The 20,847-nt window shown below is 39.4% G+C and overlaps 1 protein-coding gene across 1 annotated transcript in view; it reads left to right on the plus strand.

Moving 5' to 3' along the window:
* LOC149324215 (lipoxygenase homology domain-containing protein 1-like) overlaps nt 1-20,847 on the plus strand; it is a 237,886-nt gene that overhangs the window by 76,461 nt on the left and 140,578 nt on the right. The window contains exons 13-20 of the mRNA XM_089487726.1: nt 725-879; nt 3,882-4,042; nt 11,880-11,956; nt 12,669-12,865; nt 13,797-13,989; nt 16,004-16,164; nt 17,884-18,157; nt 20,672-20,823. Of these exons, the coding sequence (XP_089343852.1) occupies nt 725-879; nt 3,882-4,042; nt 11,880-11,956; nt 12,669-12,865; nt 13,797-13,989; nt 16,004-16,164; nt 17,884-18,157; nt 20,672-20,823 (1,370 nt within the window). The remainder of the gene's footprint in view (nt 1-724; nt 880-3,881; nt 4,043-11,879; nt 11,957-12,668; nt 12,866-13,796; nt 13,990-16,003; nt 16,165-17,883; nt 18,158-20,671; nt 20,824-20,847) is intronic.

Here is a 20,847-nt window from a genome sequence, read left to right on the forward strand (position 1 = left end):
TATGTTAGTTAGGTGATATACAACTAACTTGTATGTTAGTTAGGTGATATACAACTAACTTGTATGTTAGTTAGGTGATATATCACCTACCTAACATACAAGCCAATATGTCTGTACATAAGCCAATATGTCTGTACATTAAGCACATCATGCTTTTGTGAGGTATGCACTGTGCTCAAGTTGTTGAGAACCTTGGGTTGGTTTTATCCTTCTTAGGGGGGATAACCAGCCCTGATGTGCTAGATGTATAAAAGTTAATCATAGATCACTAGAAATACCTATGGGAGCCATGAGTTGCAAAGTAGAATACTCTGGAATGATTGTAGAGCTCCGCTCCGCCGCTTCATTGGCTTCTTTTAAGAAAAATTTAAAAACGCATTTATTTCGGTTGGCCTTCCCACCTTAGTTAATTGTTCTTTCTCTGCCCCTTGTCCTTTTCCTTTTGACCCCGGACCATTGTAAATTGATTTTTCCCTTTTCTTGCCCTTGACATGTGTATTTTATTGATTCCTGTTCCCATTTCTTATAGCAATGTTTTTAACCTTATATCGTACTGTTTTATCTTGCATTGTAATGTTTTTAACTTTTGTAAGCCGCCTTGATCATTTTTATGGAAAGGCGGGATAAAAATAAAAATTATTATTATTATTATTATTATTATTATTATTATTATTGCTGGACTTTTTTAAAAAAAATTTTTGTTTTATTCACTATGCCTTTGCAGTGATAAAGTACCGGGTAACTGTGTACACAGGGACAGTGAGTGGAAGTGGGACAGATGCCAGAGTCTTTGCTTGTCTCATCGGGGAACAGGGAGACACCGGGGATCGCTTCCTGCAGAACAGCGTGAACTCAGTCAATAAATTTGAGAAGGGCAGTGTAAGTCATCATGTCTGTGTACGGCTGTTTCCAAGTACAGAGTAATAGGCTTGCTGGAGAAAAGGAGAAAGAGACCAAGACCGGGCTGATCCAGCAGAGATCAGTAGGGATCAAAAAGCCCAAAGCTTTTTGCTTGGAGCAGTAAATGACAACCTCCACGCCTAATCTATGCAGGCTGAAATGCATAATGCCAGGATATCTTAAAGTTATTTTCACATCTGAGCAAAAAAGAAAGAAACAAAAAAAAACCACATCTAAAAATAAAAATGCTATTATAACTCCCAACATGAGTAGACATGTTGTATAAATGAGAACTTCGTAAATCAATGCTAGGGGTGGCTGGTGAAATAAGGGGAAGAGCTCATATGCCTTTAATGATTGTGTAAAAGAGAGAATTTCAGAGAGAATTTATTGCTTGCATCACAGGCAACACCTGTTGAAATTTCTATGCAACTATTAAAAGTATAGGAGCCCTCCTTTATTTTACCTGGCAACCCACGTCCATACTTATGCAAATTCCATTGATTCAGTAGTTCTATTCCAACTGAGACTAACAATCAGATTTAGCCTAAAATTGCTACTCATTTCCTTTTTTTGTTGTTGTGGAACCCCAGATTTGCTGCCCGATGGTAAGGCTAGAACTGTAACCCAGCTATGGACATGAAGGACAGGCATCCCAGTCATCAATATATCCAGGGGTGATGAATAGTGTCAAAGCTAACTCTGAAAATGAAACAGACTTTGAAATGACAGTTCATTTATTAAACATGTGTATGTGGAATGCCATTTCAAGGAACCCAACAGCTAAACATGTTGTAATTGGGTTGCAATTTAATGTATTGCCTTCATTGAGAAAAACTCTGACTTTCCCTATGTTTTCAGACTTTTTGGCGTGTGCTTTCAAGTTGTTTCTGACTTATGGCACCCCTAAAATGAACCCATCACAGGGTTTTCTTGACAAAATTTGTTCAGAGAGTCTTTGCCTTTGCTTCCCTCTGAGGCTGAGAGACTGACTTGCCCAAGATCACTGAATAGGTTTCCATAGTCGATCAGGGATTCGAATTCTGGTCTCCAGAATTCCACCACATTATTCTGGCTCCCATTTTTGGACTGCAGTTTCCATAATCCCTCACTATGAGCTATGCTGCTTAGGGCTCCTAGGAGTTGTAGTCCAAAAAGATCTGCAGAACAAGAGTTGTCCATGCCTCATCTAGATGGTTGTTTTCTCTACTTTATTATTAATGTTGTTGGTTCCCCCCCACTTGTGTTTTATTGTTCTGTACTTGTTTCATTGCTTTATATCACCCTGAGCATTGTGAGCATTGAGTGAGGGGGGGGGGGAGAATAATCTTTCTTACAAAAAATTAAATAGGAATGGTTGGGGTAAGCAACTTTGAGGAACATTTTGTCAAACTGATATATCATTGAATGACAAAACATTCTTCTGTTGTTGGAAGAATGGCTGAGAACATCTGGAAGGTAGGGTTGCTAGGCTCCCAAAATACAGGTCGAGGCTCCCTTACCTGAAATGCTCAGAAGCATTTCAGAAGTACTTTTGATTTTTGATTATTTGAGATTTTTGAATATTTGCATATACTGTATATCCTCATATATAAGTCTAGAATTTTTAGTCAAAAATGGCCCAAAAAACCTGGGTCGACTTATCCATGGGTCAATGTAAGCAATGTACTTTAACTCTTATGGTATCATAATATGGTTCCTAGAGTTAATTAAAGGGGATCGCTCCGTTTTATATATAAAACGGAGCGATCCCCTTTCTCTGAATAGAATGCTAAAAGGCAAGAGCTTAGTCCATTCTGGTAGCACCAAAAAGAAACATGGATCCCCTCTTCTCTCTCATCCACCTAGCCTTTAGGATGAGGACAAACAGTTATGCCTGCCGAAATTTCTTTGACATTATTTTCCTTTGCATCATCCTTGAGATCCTTTGTTATATTCCCTTAAATTTTATCCTTAATTTATCCATGGGTCATATCAAAATCCATAATTTTGGCCCCAAAACTTGCCCTCAACTTGCACATGTGGTTGACTTATAGTCGAGTATAAACAGCACATTATGAAATATCTTGGACATAGGATCCAAGTCTAAACATGAAATTCATTTATGGTTTGTGTGTACCTTATACACATAGCCCAAAGGAAATTTTATACATAACATTTTAAAATAATTTTGTGCATGAAACTATGTTTGTGTACACTGAACCATCAGAAAGCAAAAGTGTCGCTATTGAAATGACCCATGTGAACAGTTTTGGATTTTGGAGTATTTTGGATTTAGGAATTCTGCATAAAGGAGACTCAACCTGTACCAATAAAGGGCAGTCAAAAATCATGACATGTGGGAATGACAATTGATTTTCTGGGTGACTTTGGACAAGTCACATGCTCTCAGGGGAAGGCAAACCTCCTTCTAAACAAATCTTGCCAAGAAAACCCCATGGTAGATTCTCTATAAATTGGAAGCAATGTGCAGGCACACAGCAGCAGCAACAACAACAAGAATGTTTTGCCCCTTGCTGGTTTAAGGGAACACAAGGCAATTAGGGCAGAGAGAGACCTGATCTTATTTCTCCCAGATTATAGAAAACTTCTCCAGCTATACAACTGACCTCCATAATTGTGGCTTTTACTTTTGCGGATTTGATTATTTGCAATTTTAATTAACTTTAATTAACTCTAGGAATCTCTAGAGAAAACACTTCTCTAGGCACGTGTAGGTCCTCCAGCATGATTCTATGATCAACTTCTGGGAGATGTTAACCCTAGAATTGCACTGTAGGACCTGGAGATTCCTAAAAAAGGTCTTCTCGCAGGTAAAAAGAATAGTGGTTTTTTATTTGTAGTTTTCCCACATTCACGGGCATCCTTCACCTCTAAAACCCGAGCAAATGTGAAGTGGCAACTGTATATTTAAAATAAAGTCTTTGTTTCTAGACTGTCCTACATTAACACTTTTTCTCCTTTTTTTCTTCCCACTGAAGGTTGATGAGTTCATCATTGAATCGGTCAATCTGAAGCAGGTGAGGAGGGTGAGGATAGGGCATGACGGCAAAGGAGGAAGTAGTGGCTGGCACCTTGGCAAAGTGATAGTGAGGGAAGATGGACAGCCAGAGAGTGAGGCACAAGAATTCCCCTGCAACAGGTACTAGAAACGATGAGGTACTCTGTCAGTTGTCTGAGCATTCAAGACCTCAGGCCCCATACCATTTGTTATAGCCCTTTGTGCTAAAAATCTGAATCCTGCTCTCTTTCTTGGACTTTTCCTCCAAGAGAGGGCATTCACAAAACAACAAAAAATGAAACTCAGAGGGAACACATCAACTGTAATACCTCACAATTATTGCCCTGTAGGATGAGACCCACTAAAGCTATCTGAGGTGTAGACAAACACATAAAAATTAGTTTTAAGAAGATGAAGTGAAAGCTGCTCTGATAGCCTTTTGGCTGAAGCGTGGTGTATAAGTAAATAAATATCATTATTATTATTATCACTTGGAAGCTGGAGGCCATGTTGTGAATGTCTGGGGAATAACATTCAGCATGGATTGGAGGAGAGCACAAAACTCTGTGTAGAACTGGGAAAATAATAATAATAATAATAATAGTAATTCTTTCCTGCCTCTCACCAAGGATCAAGGTGTAGAACAACAACAGATTAATGTACAACATGCAACATCAATTAAAATCACATCAGTTAAAACACACTTTTAAACACACACCGAAACACAGTTATGGGTTTAGACCAGCTCCAACAATTCGCCTAGAGAGTGGCCACAATGGCTGCGGGATCTGGGCAGTTGTCCAAATAATCATAATAACTTTTAAAAGTTCTGGGGAAAATGTGCATGGAAAATATTGTGTTGGAATTAGGAATCTATATAGATATGATAGGAAATATCTGAGAGTAACAATCAACTGGAGTGTAGTCTCCTGGTCATCTACTTCCCTTATAAAATCCCCATCAGTTTGACAATGCCACATAACATGGGAGTTCAACAGATATATTTTTCTGTGGAATGAAAAATAATCAATCACAAATCACATACATGTTGATGGAAAAGGAAGTCCCATTGATTTCAGCAGGGTTTATTCCTGTACATAGGATTGTAGCATGAGGCTCCAGGCTCCACACACACTTGCTTTACTCAGAAGTAAATGTGCTTCTGAGTAAGTGTGGAATCAACTTGTCAGGATATCATCTTATACACAATGGCTTGGGAGAAAGTAACAGTAGTGTTTGTTTCTGAATGAATAAGATATAAGATCAAGTGTGCCAAGCTGAAATCCAAAATCTACGTAAATTCTGGTGAAATGCATGTGACTTCTGAGTAAGTATGGTTAGTAGGAGCTTGAAAAGGTATCTTCTGAGAGCCTAAATTCAGTGGCTGGTCACAACTAAAGTAGACACACTAAATCAATTGGCAATTGATATCTATCACTGCACCTGAGGGTGCATCTACACTGTAGAAATAATGCAGTTTGAGACCACTTTAAATGGTATAGCCCCAGCCTAAGGAATCCTGGGATTTGTAGTTTTACAAGGTCTTTCACTTTCTCTGCCAATTAGTGCTGGTGCCTCACAAAACCCTAAATCCCAGGATGCCGCAGGATGGAGCCATGGCAGTTAGAGTGTTGTCACACCGCATCTGTCTCAATGTAGATGCATTCTCAGAAAATGGGCTGTAATCCACAAAATCTCACTCTAAAACAAATTTGGTAGTCTTAAAAGTATCATAAGCCCCCCCCTCTCTCTCTCACACACACTCACCCATTAAATTAATTTTCAGAAGATTGAGAATTTTGAAAGGCTGAGAGGGGGAGGAGCCAGAGTGTAGGACTTATATATTACATAAACATCTCATTCCCTTTAGAGTTTGGAAAATGAGATTGAGTTTCATGAACTGTAAATAAACTCATTTTTCTGTCTCAGTAAAACCTCATTAACAGTAAACTAACTGTTATTTTTTTCTATTAAGTTACCTTTCTCTGCCTTTCTTCCTAAAACTGAAGGACAGAGCTGATATTTCTGTAATGATTTGGGTTATAAACCCAAACACACTGCAGGGGAGTGGGTCTCACTTAATTTTGTAGGACTTAACTTCCACACAGTATTCATGGGGTTGCACTTTCTATCTGAGAACCTTTATTCCTGGGCCATTCCACTGAAAAGCAGAATGATTAATATATAAACCATACTGTATGAAGTCAGATTGCACATTCCTTGTGCTTTACTCCTTCTCTGCTTTATTAAAGTCATAGTTTTAAAACCACACTAATAAAATACATATGACAATGACACTCCATTTAATGTAAACCTATGAAATTGCATTAATAAATTGATGATTGTTTACAATACAGGATTTGAGTTATCCTTTAATGGGATCTGGGATCTGTTATGACTAAGCAGTGTTAATTCTGATTAGCATTTCCCAGACCCCTAATACATTATTCATATACTTTTCTTTCTACTCAAAACTCCCTGAAGGTATAGGTTTTATTTTATTTTCTTTTTTTAAAAAAAAACAGCCTTGGTAATACCGCCTTATCACAAATGCAGCATCAGCATTAAAGCTGCTAGTGCTTTATTAAAAGAAGTCTTCTCTGGATGTGGAAGCCATTTAAATTGCAGTTACTAGGAAATATGCAGTGGTTAGCTTTTCTAACTGACCCCATTGCTCTGCTAGTTAAAGCTACAAATTAAATAAATAACACAGAATGGTCAAGTAGTACAAACTTGGAAAGTATGGCGGGTTATAGACCGCCACTTTGAGGCGGTCTGCCGCCGCCGCCGTTTGCTCCGTAAGGGAGCCATCGCAGCCACACCGCGCGGCTCCCTTACGGAGCAAAAAAGAAGCTCCAAAATGGAGCTTCTTTCTGCGACGTCACAGGCGCCGCGACACGTTCGGACGCACAGCGTCCGATACGTAAAGATGGCGCTGGCCGTGTGGAACGGCCGGCGCCATATTGTACAGACAGAGTCCGTATTAGACCCAGGAGCGTCTAGAAGAGATGCCCCTTTTTTAAAATGGGACGTCCTGTGGACGTCCCAAGTGCCGGTTTGTAACCGGCCTAAGACATTTTGGGGGACTGACTCTTATTGGTTAATCCCAACTAGATAGACACAGTGAATTAATATTCGAATGGTAAGTCAGCACACAACATGTACAGGTAGAGTCTCCCTTATCCGAAATGCTTGGGACCAGAGATATTTTGGATTTTGGATTTTTTGAGATTTTGGAATATTTGCATATACATAATAAGATTTCTTGGGAGATGGGAACCATGTCAAAACACAAAATTCATTTATGTTTCAAATGCACCTTATACACATAGCCTGAAGGTACGTTTATACAATATTTTAAAATAATTTTTTTGAATGAAACATAGTTTGGCTTGGGCCCAGGATACCTGAAGGACCGCCTCTCCCCATACATTCCGCCCCGCGACCTCAGAACATCTGGGCAGCAATTACTTAGGGTTCCCGGGGCGAGGTTTGTCTCCACTACCAGGAGGACATTTTCCATCGCCGCCCCGGCCCTTTGGAACACGCTGCCCATAGAGCTCCGCTCAGCTACCTCCCTGGCCCAATTCAGACGGGACTTGAAGACCTACCTGTTTGGGATCGCATTCCCTGAATAATGTCCTATAGCCCCCCCCCCCCCCCCCCCGCTGCACTGGCAACGGGATTGGCTAACCTGGGGCCTTTTATTTTTACGTTTTATGTAATTGTTGCATGTTTTTAATGTTTACTGTTTGTATTTTTAATTGCTTTGAACCGCCCTGATCTGATGGAAGGGCGGTATACAAATAAAAATTTTATTATTTATTATTATTATTATTACACTGAACCAGCAGAAAAGTTTTGGATTATGGAGCATTTCAAATTTCTGGATAAGGGATGCCCAATTTATATTGAGAGCCAGTGTAGTATAGTGGTTTCAGTGTGGAACTAGAATTCTGGCAGATAGGGTTAAAATGCCCACTCAACCAGGGAAACCCACTGGTTGACCTTGGGCACTTTCTCAGTCTCAAGAGAAAGGCAAAGGCAAAAAAAACCCCTCTGAAAAAATCTTCCCAAGAAAACCCTGCAATAGGCTCACCTTAGGGTCACAATAGGTCAGAAAAGACTTAAAGATGTACAACAATAACAAGTCAATACACAGACAAATTTTTATTAATTCTAAAAATGTACAACCATCAATAAATTCTGGGTCCTTACCTTATGATAATGTGTAAGAGGATTGAAAAACAGATTCTGTTTGATATTAATTACTTTACTGCCATACCCATCACCATTTTAATAGAATCATAGAATCACAGAATTGGAAGAGACATTAAGGGACATCCAGTCCATCCCCCTGGTATACAGGAATAAACAATCAAGGCACTCCTGACAGATGGCTATCCAGCATCTGTTTAAAAACCTCAGAAGGAGGAGACTCCACCAAACTCCAAGGCAGCACATTCGACTGTTGAACAACTCTTATAATCAAGAAGTTCTTCCGAATGTTAAGGTTGAATCTCTTTTCCTGCAGTTTGAATCCATTGCTCCATGTCCCAATCTCTGGGCCAGCAGAAAACAAACTTACTTCATCCTCAATATGACATCTCTTCAAATATTTAAACATAATAGTTAAGATACCAATTCTGATGACCTTACTATGTAAGGTCAGAAGGTTGCCAGTTCGAGGCCCAAGCTCTGTGTGATAGAATGAACTCCCATTACTAGCTCCAACTTCTGCCAGTTTAGCAGTTCAAAAGCATGCAAATGCAAGTAGATAAATAGGTACCACTTCAGTGCAAAGGTAACAACGTTCAGTGCAGTCATTCTAGCTGCATGACCACCAGAGTCGTCTTTGGACAATGCTGGCTTGCCTTGGTAATGGAGATGAGCACTGCCCCCTACAGTCGGTTACAACTAGACATTTATGTCAAGACGAAACCTTTACCTTTTATCGTCTCACATCTTAAACTTCTCTTGTTCAGGCTAAATATATCCAACCCTATTATTACAGTTCTTTTCTCCCCTGACCAGGCCCAAAAAGTAACATCACATTTGAATAAATACAGTAATGAGTGAGAATGCATTCTGCCAACTTGGTATGGAAACAAACAGAATTAAAACTCAGAATGAACTATTGTTGTTTTTGTTGTTTAAACAACTCTCCCTTCCACATCCTTAAAAGGTCAGGAAACATAGATAATTGTCAGTTACCTTTCACCTGTACAATAGGAAAATTTTGCACAAAAGGTACTGTAAAACTCATTGAATAAATGAATGAAATCTTCCCGGCAGCTGCATCCGAGGGAAAGATCACTCGCTGTCCTTGTACCTCTATTATCAATTCCTTTCAGATAGAGAGTCACATGACAGAGCCCTGAGCAGAAGCCACCATCCCACTTCCAATGCCTGAGTTTTCTGCCAACAAGGCTGCCTTCTCTTGGATGGTTGTGTCATGGACTCTTGAAATTTTAAGACAAAGGTGCACGCCATCTGCATCCTCCATTATGAAGGAAAGCAGATCTCTCCATGACCTGCAGAGCTGTGATGAAATTCATCCCATGCCTGCCGATCAAGGAGGTTTCCGATTTCTTTGTGGCTTTGGAGAAGCATCTCTTCTGGAAGCAGATTTGGATGAAAACTTGATCACAACCCCACCCCACTGATACACTCACCAGAGGGAGACTGCTGAAAGCAGCCTTCTTGTGGGGTGTGATTTTGGTTATCATGTGAACCAAAGCAGGGTATGGTTTCCTTTTGGATTAAGAGTTACTTGGAAATGGCAAAGAACTCCTTTTTCTGCAAGTAGCATGGTTCAATCTAAGGTTGGTGGGTGTGTTGCTGAATTTATAATCTCTTTATCTGTTTCCATCAGTAAGCTTCTTCTAGGATTTATCATTTAACAAGTTTTTTAAAAAAAGACTTGATCAATTGATTTGTTAAAGGTTCCCAGATCATTGACAGGTAAATACAATTTGTTCAGTTGTAAATCTTTGCACAGTAGATATTCTCACGCAGTGATACTGAACAGTAGCATTTGGTGGCCTGTCTCTATGCACAAAATATTGAATATCTTGCAAAGAACATTTTGAGGCACTCTTGTTGACTAAGAAATAATAATAATAATAATAATAATAATAATAATTATTATTATTATTATTATTATTTGTGTTTCCCCGCCTCTCCCAGTGGATCGAAGTGGGGTTACAGACTATTGGCCAGTGGCAGGAATGTCAACATATGCTCTAGTGCAGGATAGATTGCCTGCAAAAATAACAAAATATATATTTAATCACCGAGGGATTGAATTGATGAGCAACATCTTGAAAGGGTTGGTTTGAATCCAATTGCCTGTCAAGGGACAATGTGGTCAAGGGAATATCTCAGAGAGCTTCTCATTTAGATGCCTCCTCATTAAGGTGCCTCCTAAGCATCAAGATGTCTTTACCACCATAGTAACTTAATCCCTAGTCATTGGATCATGGTCCCAAGAAATAACTCCAAGGATGATGCAGCAAACAGGTAGTAAGGATCCAACTGCAGTAAGGAATAAGAGAATCAGTTCTGCAGAGACTTCATTTTCAAAGGCATATAGTTGTCTTTGGAGTTTATCACATAAAGCTGCTAAATTGGAATTACAGTAGGATAATTCAGTCGGCCCTCTGGATTTTTAGATTCTGAATCTACAGATTCCACCATCCATGGCTTGAAAATGTTTAAAAAAAAATCCAAAAAGAAACCTCAATTTTGCCATTTTATATAAAGGACACCAATTCACTACATCATTGTGTATAATGAGGTTTGAGCATCCATGGATTTTGGTATCCTGGAACCAAATGCCAGTGGATGCCAAGGACCAACTATAGCATCTTTGGCAAGCATTTATCACATTTATCTCTCTCTTATTGCTGCTTTGCATTTCAATCATTGGTGGAGAGCACCTTTTCACTGACGATTTTAATTACCTGCTAAAGACGCTACTGTCCTACTGTAATTGCGCTTTACTAGCCTTATGTGATAAACTCCTTTGCAACTTTTTTGAGTGTGTTTTTCACATTCCTCTCTTGCTTTGATTCTCTTTGATTCCCTCCAACTTGATGATGCATTTTTGGCTTTGGCCCCTAAATTAGAATTGGTTTTCACTTTTCTCTTTCTCGGCCACAAGATCATTGCTTGGGGAAGTTAGTATTCAGTCTAGAATTCCCAGAATCCCAAGGTCCATAGCCATGCTCGCTGGTAAATTCTGGGAGTTGTAATCCAATAAAATAACCTTCCCAAGCTCTATACAAGACCCATCTTCTCTTCACTGTTACACTAACATAAACATCTATTGTGCTGTTAAATGAAATTTTCTACTCCATTGTGATCATTTGGACTCTTTAATGCCTTGAACGTGCAGCATGTCATTCCCCTTCTACATTTTAATTGGGCTGTATTGATCTGTTTCTAATGAAAACATCACATTTTTAGAGGGGGCTGACAATCAAAAGAAGAGTTAGCTTTACTAATGTAGGTTACATGGAGTACAAAATGATATATGTTTGGATAAAAAGGGTATATGTGTTTAGTGCACCATGGAGTTACTTAAGCCGGCAAAGTATGAAAAATTGCTAATGAATTTAAAGTATTATGAGTTAACTTGCCACAAATCAATAACTGTCCAATTTTTACTTTAAAAGAATAACAAACCTTCAATCCACTAGGATTCATAGTTGGGAATATTGGGAGTTATTTATTCAATAGGATTCATCATCCATGAAACAGAATGAAGAGGATATATAGACATTTGCAACCTGGAGTTATTTCATCTTTTCAAGGAGTCCTATTATCTGTTTTGTTTTTTATTTATTTCAGATTCCTATAAAATGTGTCTCTAAACATATAGCTTTGTCTTTCAGTATACACTGCCTGGATTTTAATAAGCCTACTGATGTTTGATCGGTAATAGCAGATAACTTAACTTTTATTTGCTAACCAGATGGCTTGACAAAAATGAGGACGATGGCCAGATTATTCGAGAGTTAGTTCCAGATGGGAGATCATTTATCCTGGAAAGTGAGTTTCTTTGGTTTCCACGTGGTGCTTTGAGCCAAGCTGTTCCTCTCTCTCTCTCTCTCTCTCTCTATATATATATATATATATATGAAAGCCACATAATATTAACCACTATCTTCTGCCAATCCATAGTGGGTCTTCCCCTTTGGACCAAATTTGACCATATATGTGTATGATTTGGTCTTCTATATTGAGCTGTATCTCTCCTGTCGAGTGTTCCCCACACCCGCTAAGCTTTCTCATTATCTCTACTCAAACTCTTTCAAATGTTAATTTATTTTCCTCTCTGTCAACTATGTTAGCATGGCTCCTGTCACTATAGTAGAACCAGGAAGAATATAGATGTAAATACTGTGAAGTCAGAGGACTGGGGGCCATAAAAACAACTGGGATGGGGCTGCGTCTGTCCCCCAGGTGGGACTTTACCAACCCTCATTGTAGAGTAAGCACAGAATTTTCTTAAGAGAAAGATTAGGCTATTGCTAGTCAGAACCAATGTGATGTAATGACTAGAGTATTAAACTGGAAGTTGGGAGAACCAGGTCCCTAGTGTATAGGGCAGCTGCCTTGGTCCATCTTTTCTGCTTTGTATGTGATTTCCTCACTTCTTCATTTTCCTTCTCTTCTGCTTTGATCATTCCCAAAGAAAGAGGGGTTTTTTTTTGCAGCATGTTGTTATGTTTCTTGTGTACAAATGTTAATATCTCCATAGATGTTGGTTATCACATCAGCATAAAGACTGGAGAGGTCCCCGGTGCCAGCTCAGATTCAAGGGTTTTGCTCAAGCTGTATGGTGAAAAAGCAGATACAAAAAAGGAGTTTCTTTTGGTTTCGGACAATGACTTAGGCAATTACTTTGAACGTGGCCGGATAGATGTCTTTACTCTTGATATGATGGACATTGGGAAGGTAAGAAAGAACTTCAAATGCGATGTTTATCCACAGATAGGTTTGACTTAATGGTGGAAACTACTTTGGGAGTGGTGAAAATGTTTTTAAAATAGCAGGGCTGATTTTGTTTAAACCTAGTTAGTAATTGTTTCTCATGTTTTGTGTCATGCCTTATAAACTGAAATTCACATGTGGGCAAAACAAAACATCTCAAAATAGTGAGCAAATATTTCCATTCTCCAGAATTTTTCATCAGGATGGACGTTAGGCAACATGGGGAAGGTGCATAATGTTGATGCCAAAGAATTTCCAGTTATTAATGTTGTGAAAATTGAGTTGAATAGGAGTTATGGAAAGTTCATTAGATTAGACTGTTCTAACCAGATTCAGGTTACACCAAGAGCTGCTAGAGCAACAACAACAACAATGCCAACAACAACATTACCCTCACTGCATCACTGTCATGGCTTACAAGGGCAGGGACATATTGTCACCCTTTTAGGTGTGCTGTGGCACTGCCACTTCAACTGGCTGGCATTAACATTGCAGCTACTAGCCTAGCAGGGAGCAAATGTCAGTAGGAATTCTGTCCTGAAAAGTAACTAATTCTGGTTAGAGCCCTGGCTGAAATGCTTATAGATGACCCATTCCCATCTGCTTTTTAATGTTAAGAACTGGTACATTTTTTCTTTTCCTTTCCCCTCTCCATTCACTCTTCCTTATGTTTCATGACTTGTAATCCTGAGAGTGGGGATATTTGTATTTCACTGTTGGAGCCCTTTCTGAAAAAAAGAAAGATTAAAAAAAGAATGAAAATGTAATAAGATACCTGCTGGTTTAGAAACAGCTTGAACCTTATCTTTCACTCTCAGTTTTAGTACCAGTCCTTTAAGTTTGATTTTTGCTTCTTCCTTTATTCACTTAATTTCCAACCTTTTGCTTTCCAAAGATCAAAAGGCTTCTAATTGGGCATGACAATGTCGGGCTCCAAGCTGGCTGGCACCTTGGTAGCGTTCAGATCATCATCCCTGTCCATGGCAAACTGTACAACTTCCCCTGCAACCGGTGGCTTGACACAAACGAAGCTGATGGGAAAGTAGAGATCGAGGTCTACCCAAGCGAGATCATTCCTATTGAGAAATGTAAGGACTCCAGTGTGTTTTTAGTGAGTGCTTCCAGGGAGTGGCATGAAAGAGTGGCCTCTTGGTTTTGCTTGCTTCGAACCAGAGAGTGTGTCTATATCACACTGCTAAAGTGTTTTGATCCAATTTCAACTGCCACGGCTGCATCCTATGTCGATTGGAAAGGTACTTATTACTCTCTGACAGAGAACTCTAATCCACTCTGGCAAATAAGCAATATATAGAGTTAAATCCATTTAAAATACATTAAAAGACAGAATATTTTTAACAACCCAACAGAACAGTATGCCATTAAAAGCTCATTGCAGTCAGTTCCCAAAAGTACAGTAGTCAGAGCTGTAAAGTGGGTCTTTGGAGATCTAGGTTCAGGAACCCACTTGAAATTCACTGGAAAGAGGAAATGCAGTAGAAATGGACTGAACCAGTCATCTTCTCTCAGGCTAATCTGCCTCACAGGATTGTTGTGAGGATGAAGGAGGAGAAACTCATTGATCAGAAAGCAAAATATAAAGTGAACAAATAAATATTCCAGGAATTTTAGTGCCTTTAGATAATTTGTCAGCCAGGGTGTGCTCTTTGGGGGGGGGGGGGGGCGTTGTGATGCTCTGGTAAGAATCCAGTTTTTCTGCATGCCTTCCTTTGTTATCTAGGATTGATCGTTGATAGGATGTCCTTGGATATTCTAATGGCTGCTCTTTCTTCAAAGACTCCTTAGATTCTCCCTAGGCTCACTTTCATCTCCACCTAGAAGGAGGCTAGGGCCAATTTGCTCAGTGCCAATGGAGGAAGATGAGGGGAAAGACAGCTTGGAGAAATTTGGGAGATGGACGGATGAAGAATGAAGAATAGTGGCAGCTGCCAGTGATGAAGTGGCTTCTAGGAGGAATTAATGCCTGGATACGTGGAACTATTATTCAAAAGATGTCTGAGGGTCCCCACTGTTCATTTCTCATTCTAAAGTAGGAATGGGCACCTGTGAGAAGCTATGGGGCTACATTAGTCCCCTAGGAGACCTTGGAGAGCTGCACCACCAAAACTTGCACTATCCCCAATAGTAACATTTGGTCCAAAATGCCCCCAAAACAAAGTGTGCCTTTTCATATTTTTAGGCCACCATGGAAAGTCCTTTTTTTGAATCAGGAAGTGACCAGAAGGCACTAAAATAACCCAGGGAAGAAGGGGAAAAAAGTGGCAAAATGCCCTTGTACTTCCCCATAAAGTATTTGGGGCATTTAAGGTCAAAACATAACATAAAATAAATTCTGGAAAAATGTAAAAAAAATATTTTGATCCTAGGAGCAACAAATGTTGTGGTAGGGGTAACATGTGGCCCATGGCTACACTATACCCACTCTTGCTGTAAAGATATCCCATCACTCAGGGCATGAAACATGTAACTCCCTTTGATCTGTCATCCCTTTGCTTCTGCTGTCAATCCAGTTGTCTGGATTTTAGATTTGTTGCCAGGGATGGCCCTATCATTGGGCAAAGTGAAACAACTCCTTCAGGCTGCAAGTTTTGAGGGCCAGCAGTGATAGCTTCACAGCTATTCCTCCTGTACTTTCTCGAATCATGGACTTGGAAGAGACACCAAGGGCCATCTAATCAAACCCTTTCCAGTTTAGGAATCTACAGCTAAAACACTTCTGAGAGTTGCCCATTGAATCTTTGTTTCAAAGCCTCAAATGAAAGGACAGTTCACCACTTTCTTAGGCAGTCAGTTCACCAGTGAAATAACTGTTACTGACAAGAGGTTCTTCCTAATGTTTAGTCAAAATCTCCTTTCTTGTAATTTGAAGCTTCCTTTGTTTGATCTGCGTAAAGAAGGATAAAGGAGTATTTTACTTGAGTGTGCGTGGAATGTAATTGAAGGATGGTATAAAATATTTATGATAAAGAAAAAAAATTCTGACTGTAGTATTTTATATCCCTGCTTGAGGAATTTCATGGGTTTTGTGAAACAATTTTCCTACAATAACCTTCACTCCCTCTCCTTCTTCTGTTCTGAACACAGTGATAAATTATGAGGTGTGTGTAGTGACTGGAGATGTACGGAACGCAGGCACCAATGCCAATGTTTTCATGCAGATTTATGGTGAGCTGGGTAAAACAGAGCTTCTGATTCTGAGGAACAGATCAAACAACTATGAGAGAGGGGCAACAGAGACCTTCAAGGTATGTGGAACATGGATGGTTTGTTTTGAATTAAATTAAATTGGAGAGATTGCTACATCCTTAGCTTCATCACAGAACTGTGCTCCCTCCCCAGAAGCCATGGCCTTTGATGTCAACTTCTCAATTTTTCTGCTGTTTGATTCTGGTGCTATTCAGATGTTGAACATAATCTGGGTTGAATCTTTGTTGTTCACCTGCATCCTGAATGCACCCAATTCAGTTTGGGGCAGGAGCCGCTGCCAAAAAACTCACTTAACCCAGGATAATTGATACCAGGTTTTTCCTTGAGCTTTTTTCTTTAACAAATGATTCACATCAGCAGCAGTGTGAATAATCAATGCAAACAGACTCAGGGTAATTCAGGATTAAACTCTTCATGCCTTGAACACGTTTCAAACACATTTGAGTCATCGACTTCATCTTTATTTGAGTGCTGGCACATGTGAGCAAACAAACTTGCAGAGATGTGCATCGCTGCGTATTCTTAGTGTGAATAACAAACCCAGAATGTATGAGTGTGGTCATTCACATCATTATGCTTTAAAAAGTGTGAATGACCCCCTTGATTCCTTCTTGGTATCACAGCATTGTTCTTCAAGTGGATCTGGTGTCACAAGATTTTCCATCTTGATTTATGGTGAAATATTCAAAAATAGCTGACTTCATCAGGAAGCTTTTTTGACACTGTCCATCAAAATTACAAATGTTTTCCTGAAAACAATAATACAATATAAGTATAAAATGATATATTTACACACTGTCAAAATATTATATTTTTTGTTTGTTTGTACCAACTCTGGCTTCATTACTTTGACTCCACAGTCCTGTTTACAACTGGAATTCAACAATATTTGGAGAACCACAGGTTACCTAGCCTTATCCTGATATGCTCAGGGATGGAGGAAATATTCAAAAATATTTTTTTAAATGGTAAAAAAAAACCATTTTTTTGAGTGTCAAGAAGCCTTGAAACTGAAAAATGACCTGCAAGGTCCTGGGAGGAATCCTGGATTGGTGAGAATCTTCACAGTGCAAAAAGTTCTGTAATATGGGATTTGTTTTGTAAAGAATTCACATATGGATGGTTTGCATATAAAACACAATTTCTGCACAGGAAATAGCATTTTCTCTGCATGAATTATTATTTCTACATTGAAACATTTTTCATGCAGAAAATCCCATTTCCTGTTCAGAAAATGCTCTGTTCTATGCCAATCAACCATATGTGAATTTCATGCAGAACAAGTCCCCAATTGAGAATAACCTTCAGAAACGGTGTGGTTTTGAAGACTTCCTTGTAGCAGAAAGTAAATTCACCCAGTGACCAAATATGAACTTAAAAATTCCCATTTGCCTTACAAGGTTGTTCTGAGGATTATTGAGAAACTGTACATCGGGGTAAGGAAAGTGTGTCCAATGGACCTCAAGTGGCCTCCCAAACCTTTTCCTCCAGAATACCTGCAAATGCTCCTTGCTGGTCATTTTTCAGGTGGAACAAAAGGCCTCTCCTAGGCCTAAAATGGCCTAGAAAGGGCCAAATAGACAGTAAATTAGCCTATGTCTTGGAGGGCATTTGAGGGAGGCCATTTTTAAATTTCTTTATACCTTTCCAAGTTCAGCACCATAACCTCTCACTTGCCCCTGCTGTGCTGAATGTATTTTCAAAATTCAAATATGCTGTATAAATTCTAAGAATGATGATGAATAATGGTATTGAAGGTTGAAGCTGCAGATGTTGGGAAGGTGTACAAGATCCGAATTGGCCATGATGGGATGGGCTTTGGAGATGGCTGGTTCTTAGACAGTGTCACAGTTAAGAAGTTGGAAACAAAGAAAAAGAAGAAGAAGAAGAAACCTGCAGAAGAGAAACAAGAGGAAGAACTGAGTGTGATGGAAGTTTATAATTTTACACCCTGCCGTTGGCTGGCAAGTGATGAAGAAGACAAAGAACTGGTTGTGGAGCTGTTGCCAGATGAAGGATCTGAACTCGAAGGTAAACTGGAATAATCTGGATTTACATGATTTTAATGTTTCCTATTAAATCAGGGTTGCAGAAACTTTGGTGCATCAGATGTTTTTGACTTCAGCTACCAGAAGCCTGAGTCTGCATTGTTGATTGTAAGTGGTTCTGGGAGCTATAGTGCAACTCAGCTTGAGGCATCAGGTAGAAAAAAGCTGCTGTAGGTATTCATTCAGTTGAAAGGCAGTTATCAGGGTCAGGAAATGTAATTAGGTTTAATAGTGCAAATTTAATTTTATATTATCTTTAAATTCTACAGGGATGTTCTTTGGGTTGTATTGTAGCACCATGGCTGATTTCTTATTCTTCTTTAGCTTTACTTTGATTTTGGATATCAGCAGTTTGTGGGGTGTGCCACTGTCTACTCCTGGTCTTATTTTTAAGGATAAAGGAGCTTCTCCATCTTCTGCTTCCAATTATTTGATTTCTGTATTGGCCATCAGATGATATCCATGTATACCATTTTCCTCTTTGGTTGCTTGGAGAATGTTTTTGCATTGAACAAGCTGTTTGTCTTACAAAATTCAATCAGCCTCTCTCCTGCTTCATTTCTTGATCCTAGGTCAAATTTTCCTACAGTTTTTGATTCTGCTCTATTTCATCCTTTTGTTCTGTTTCCTATGATTAACAAGTTCTGTCTGGGAGTATGAACAATTTCTTCCCAGATTCCAGCATAGAATCCTTCTTCTTCTGCTTCCATAGTTGGAGCATAAACTTGGATTAAGGTTGTATTGATGGATTTTCCCTGAAGTCTTATTCACATGATTCCTTCAGACTTTGCATTATATCCTTTTGCTACATGTCTCCTCACTATTAATGCCACCCCATTTTTGCTTAGAATTTCATTTCCTGACTCAAAATATCTTATTCTTGTCCATTTTAACTTGCTCAACCCAAGTATTCCAAGGTTTATACAATCCATTTCTTGTCTTACGATGTCTAGTTTCCCCAGTTATGTTTCTTATATTTCATGTTCCTATAATATGTGTTGTGCAGCTTCAGAATTTCTTTTCATCTCTTAGCATGTCAGCAGCTGAACGTCCTTTTATCTTGACTCCACTTGTGTCATTAGCTATAGTGCTACTTATCCTTGTCCTCTACTCTTCTCCAGTAGTTCATTGAGTACCTTCCAACTTGGGAGTTGCATCTTCTGGCACTATCTCTTGTTAAATTTAAATTGTATCATCATAGGATTTTCATGGTAAAAGTTATTTGGAAGTGGTTTACCAGTGTTTCCTTCTGCACAAGTGTTAGTTATAGTGCCACTGCCATTGTCTTTGAGAGACCCTCTTCCAGTTTCACTCCCATTATGTCTGACACCCACTAGCTGTTTGGCATGTTTAGTCTGGCTCCTCAGCAAAAGTTTGTCTGACATGGGAGACTCTACCAGTAGTATTGCTGCCATCAGCATAGCCTCTTGCCTCACAGTGACATGGTGGGCTGAAGATCCACCTTAAATAATAAAATCTCTTTTCTTGTAATCTGAATCCATTGGTTTGGGTCTTACCCTCTTGAGTAGGTGGCAACCAGTGACCTTTTTAAGTGAAAACAAAATGGAAGAATGTTGAACACCTGGGGTGGGTATGGTCTTCTGAAGCCCTGGAGATGGTGTATATGACCCCCAGACCTTTGAAAGCAGGGGTAGATGTAATGTTGGGGTGTGTGCGGAATGTTAGGATCCTAGGTCCTGCCATGCTTACTGATCATATATTATGTATATGCTTTGTATTACTGGATGATGGGTTGTGTTATATTGAGGCCAGCTAATGAGCAGGTGTGAGTGAAGAAAAATGTACTTTGAACTGTCAAGGTCAAGACAATGGGAATGCTTGGTATGAAGGGTGAAAGAAGGAGCAATCCTGGGAACAGAATTGTTTTGATTCAAAGGTGAATGGGGTACAACTGCGTGAAACCATTTGAATGGCTTTTAATAGGTCGCACAACCAAAAATGCTTTAGTCCTGTCAACATAGTTGTGCTGTGAACAACTTTAGTTTCCTGAATAAGGTTTTCTGAACTTACTGAAGCTGTATTTCTGAATTGAAGTCTACCTGTACATGATAGGTGGCCACCTCTAATTTAAAAAGTTATTATATCCCCCTCCTCCTTCCTCTTCTTCTGCCAACAAGTAGGTTAAACAAAGAAAAGGAAGAAGAAAAAGAACACGTCAGAAGACAAAAAATAAAGGAGCACAACCCCCCATTGAGCCTGGGCCTGAACCTTTTCCATGTTTCCCAGTATGTGTGATCCTCTCTGGAACAAATCTCCTGGTGAGAGGAACAATATTGATGGCAAATAAGCTTGCCAGGTGAAATAAGGGCTCACATCTTCAAAAATTGTGTAGAAGTGCTGCCCATCATGCAAGTGTCACCTGTTCCTTTTGCTATACACCTATTAAAGGTTCAGGAGCCATGTCCCTTATATCATCTGACAGCCCTAATAACAAGAAGAATGTTCAATTGACCTGTTCTGTTTTTTCCCCCCACAGTAAATACCTATGAAGTCCGTGTCTTAACTGGGAGTATCTGGGGATCTGGGACTGATGCTAATGTTTATTTGAGCATCTACGGTGAAAGAGGAGACACAGGGGAGCGCCATCTAAAGCGCTCAGATCACTTGAACAAGTTTGAGAAGGCCCAGGTAAGTTCCTGGGAATCTCTCAGA

This window comes from Sceloporus occidentalis, unplaced genomic scaffold (genome assembly GCF_023333645.1).
Source record: "Sceloporus occidentalis isolate IW3139 unplaced genomic scaffold, rSceOcc1.0.p SCAF_1, whole genome shotgun sequence".
In the NCBI taxonomy this organism is placed as follows: domain Eukaryota; kingdom Metazoa; phylum Chordata; class Lepidosauria; order Squamata; family Phrynosomatidae; genus Sceloporus; species Sceloporus occidentalis.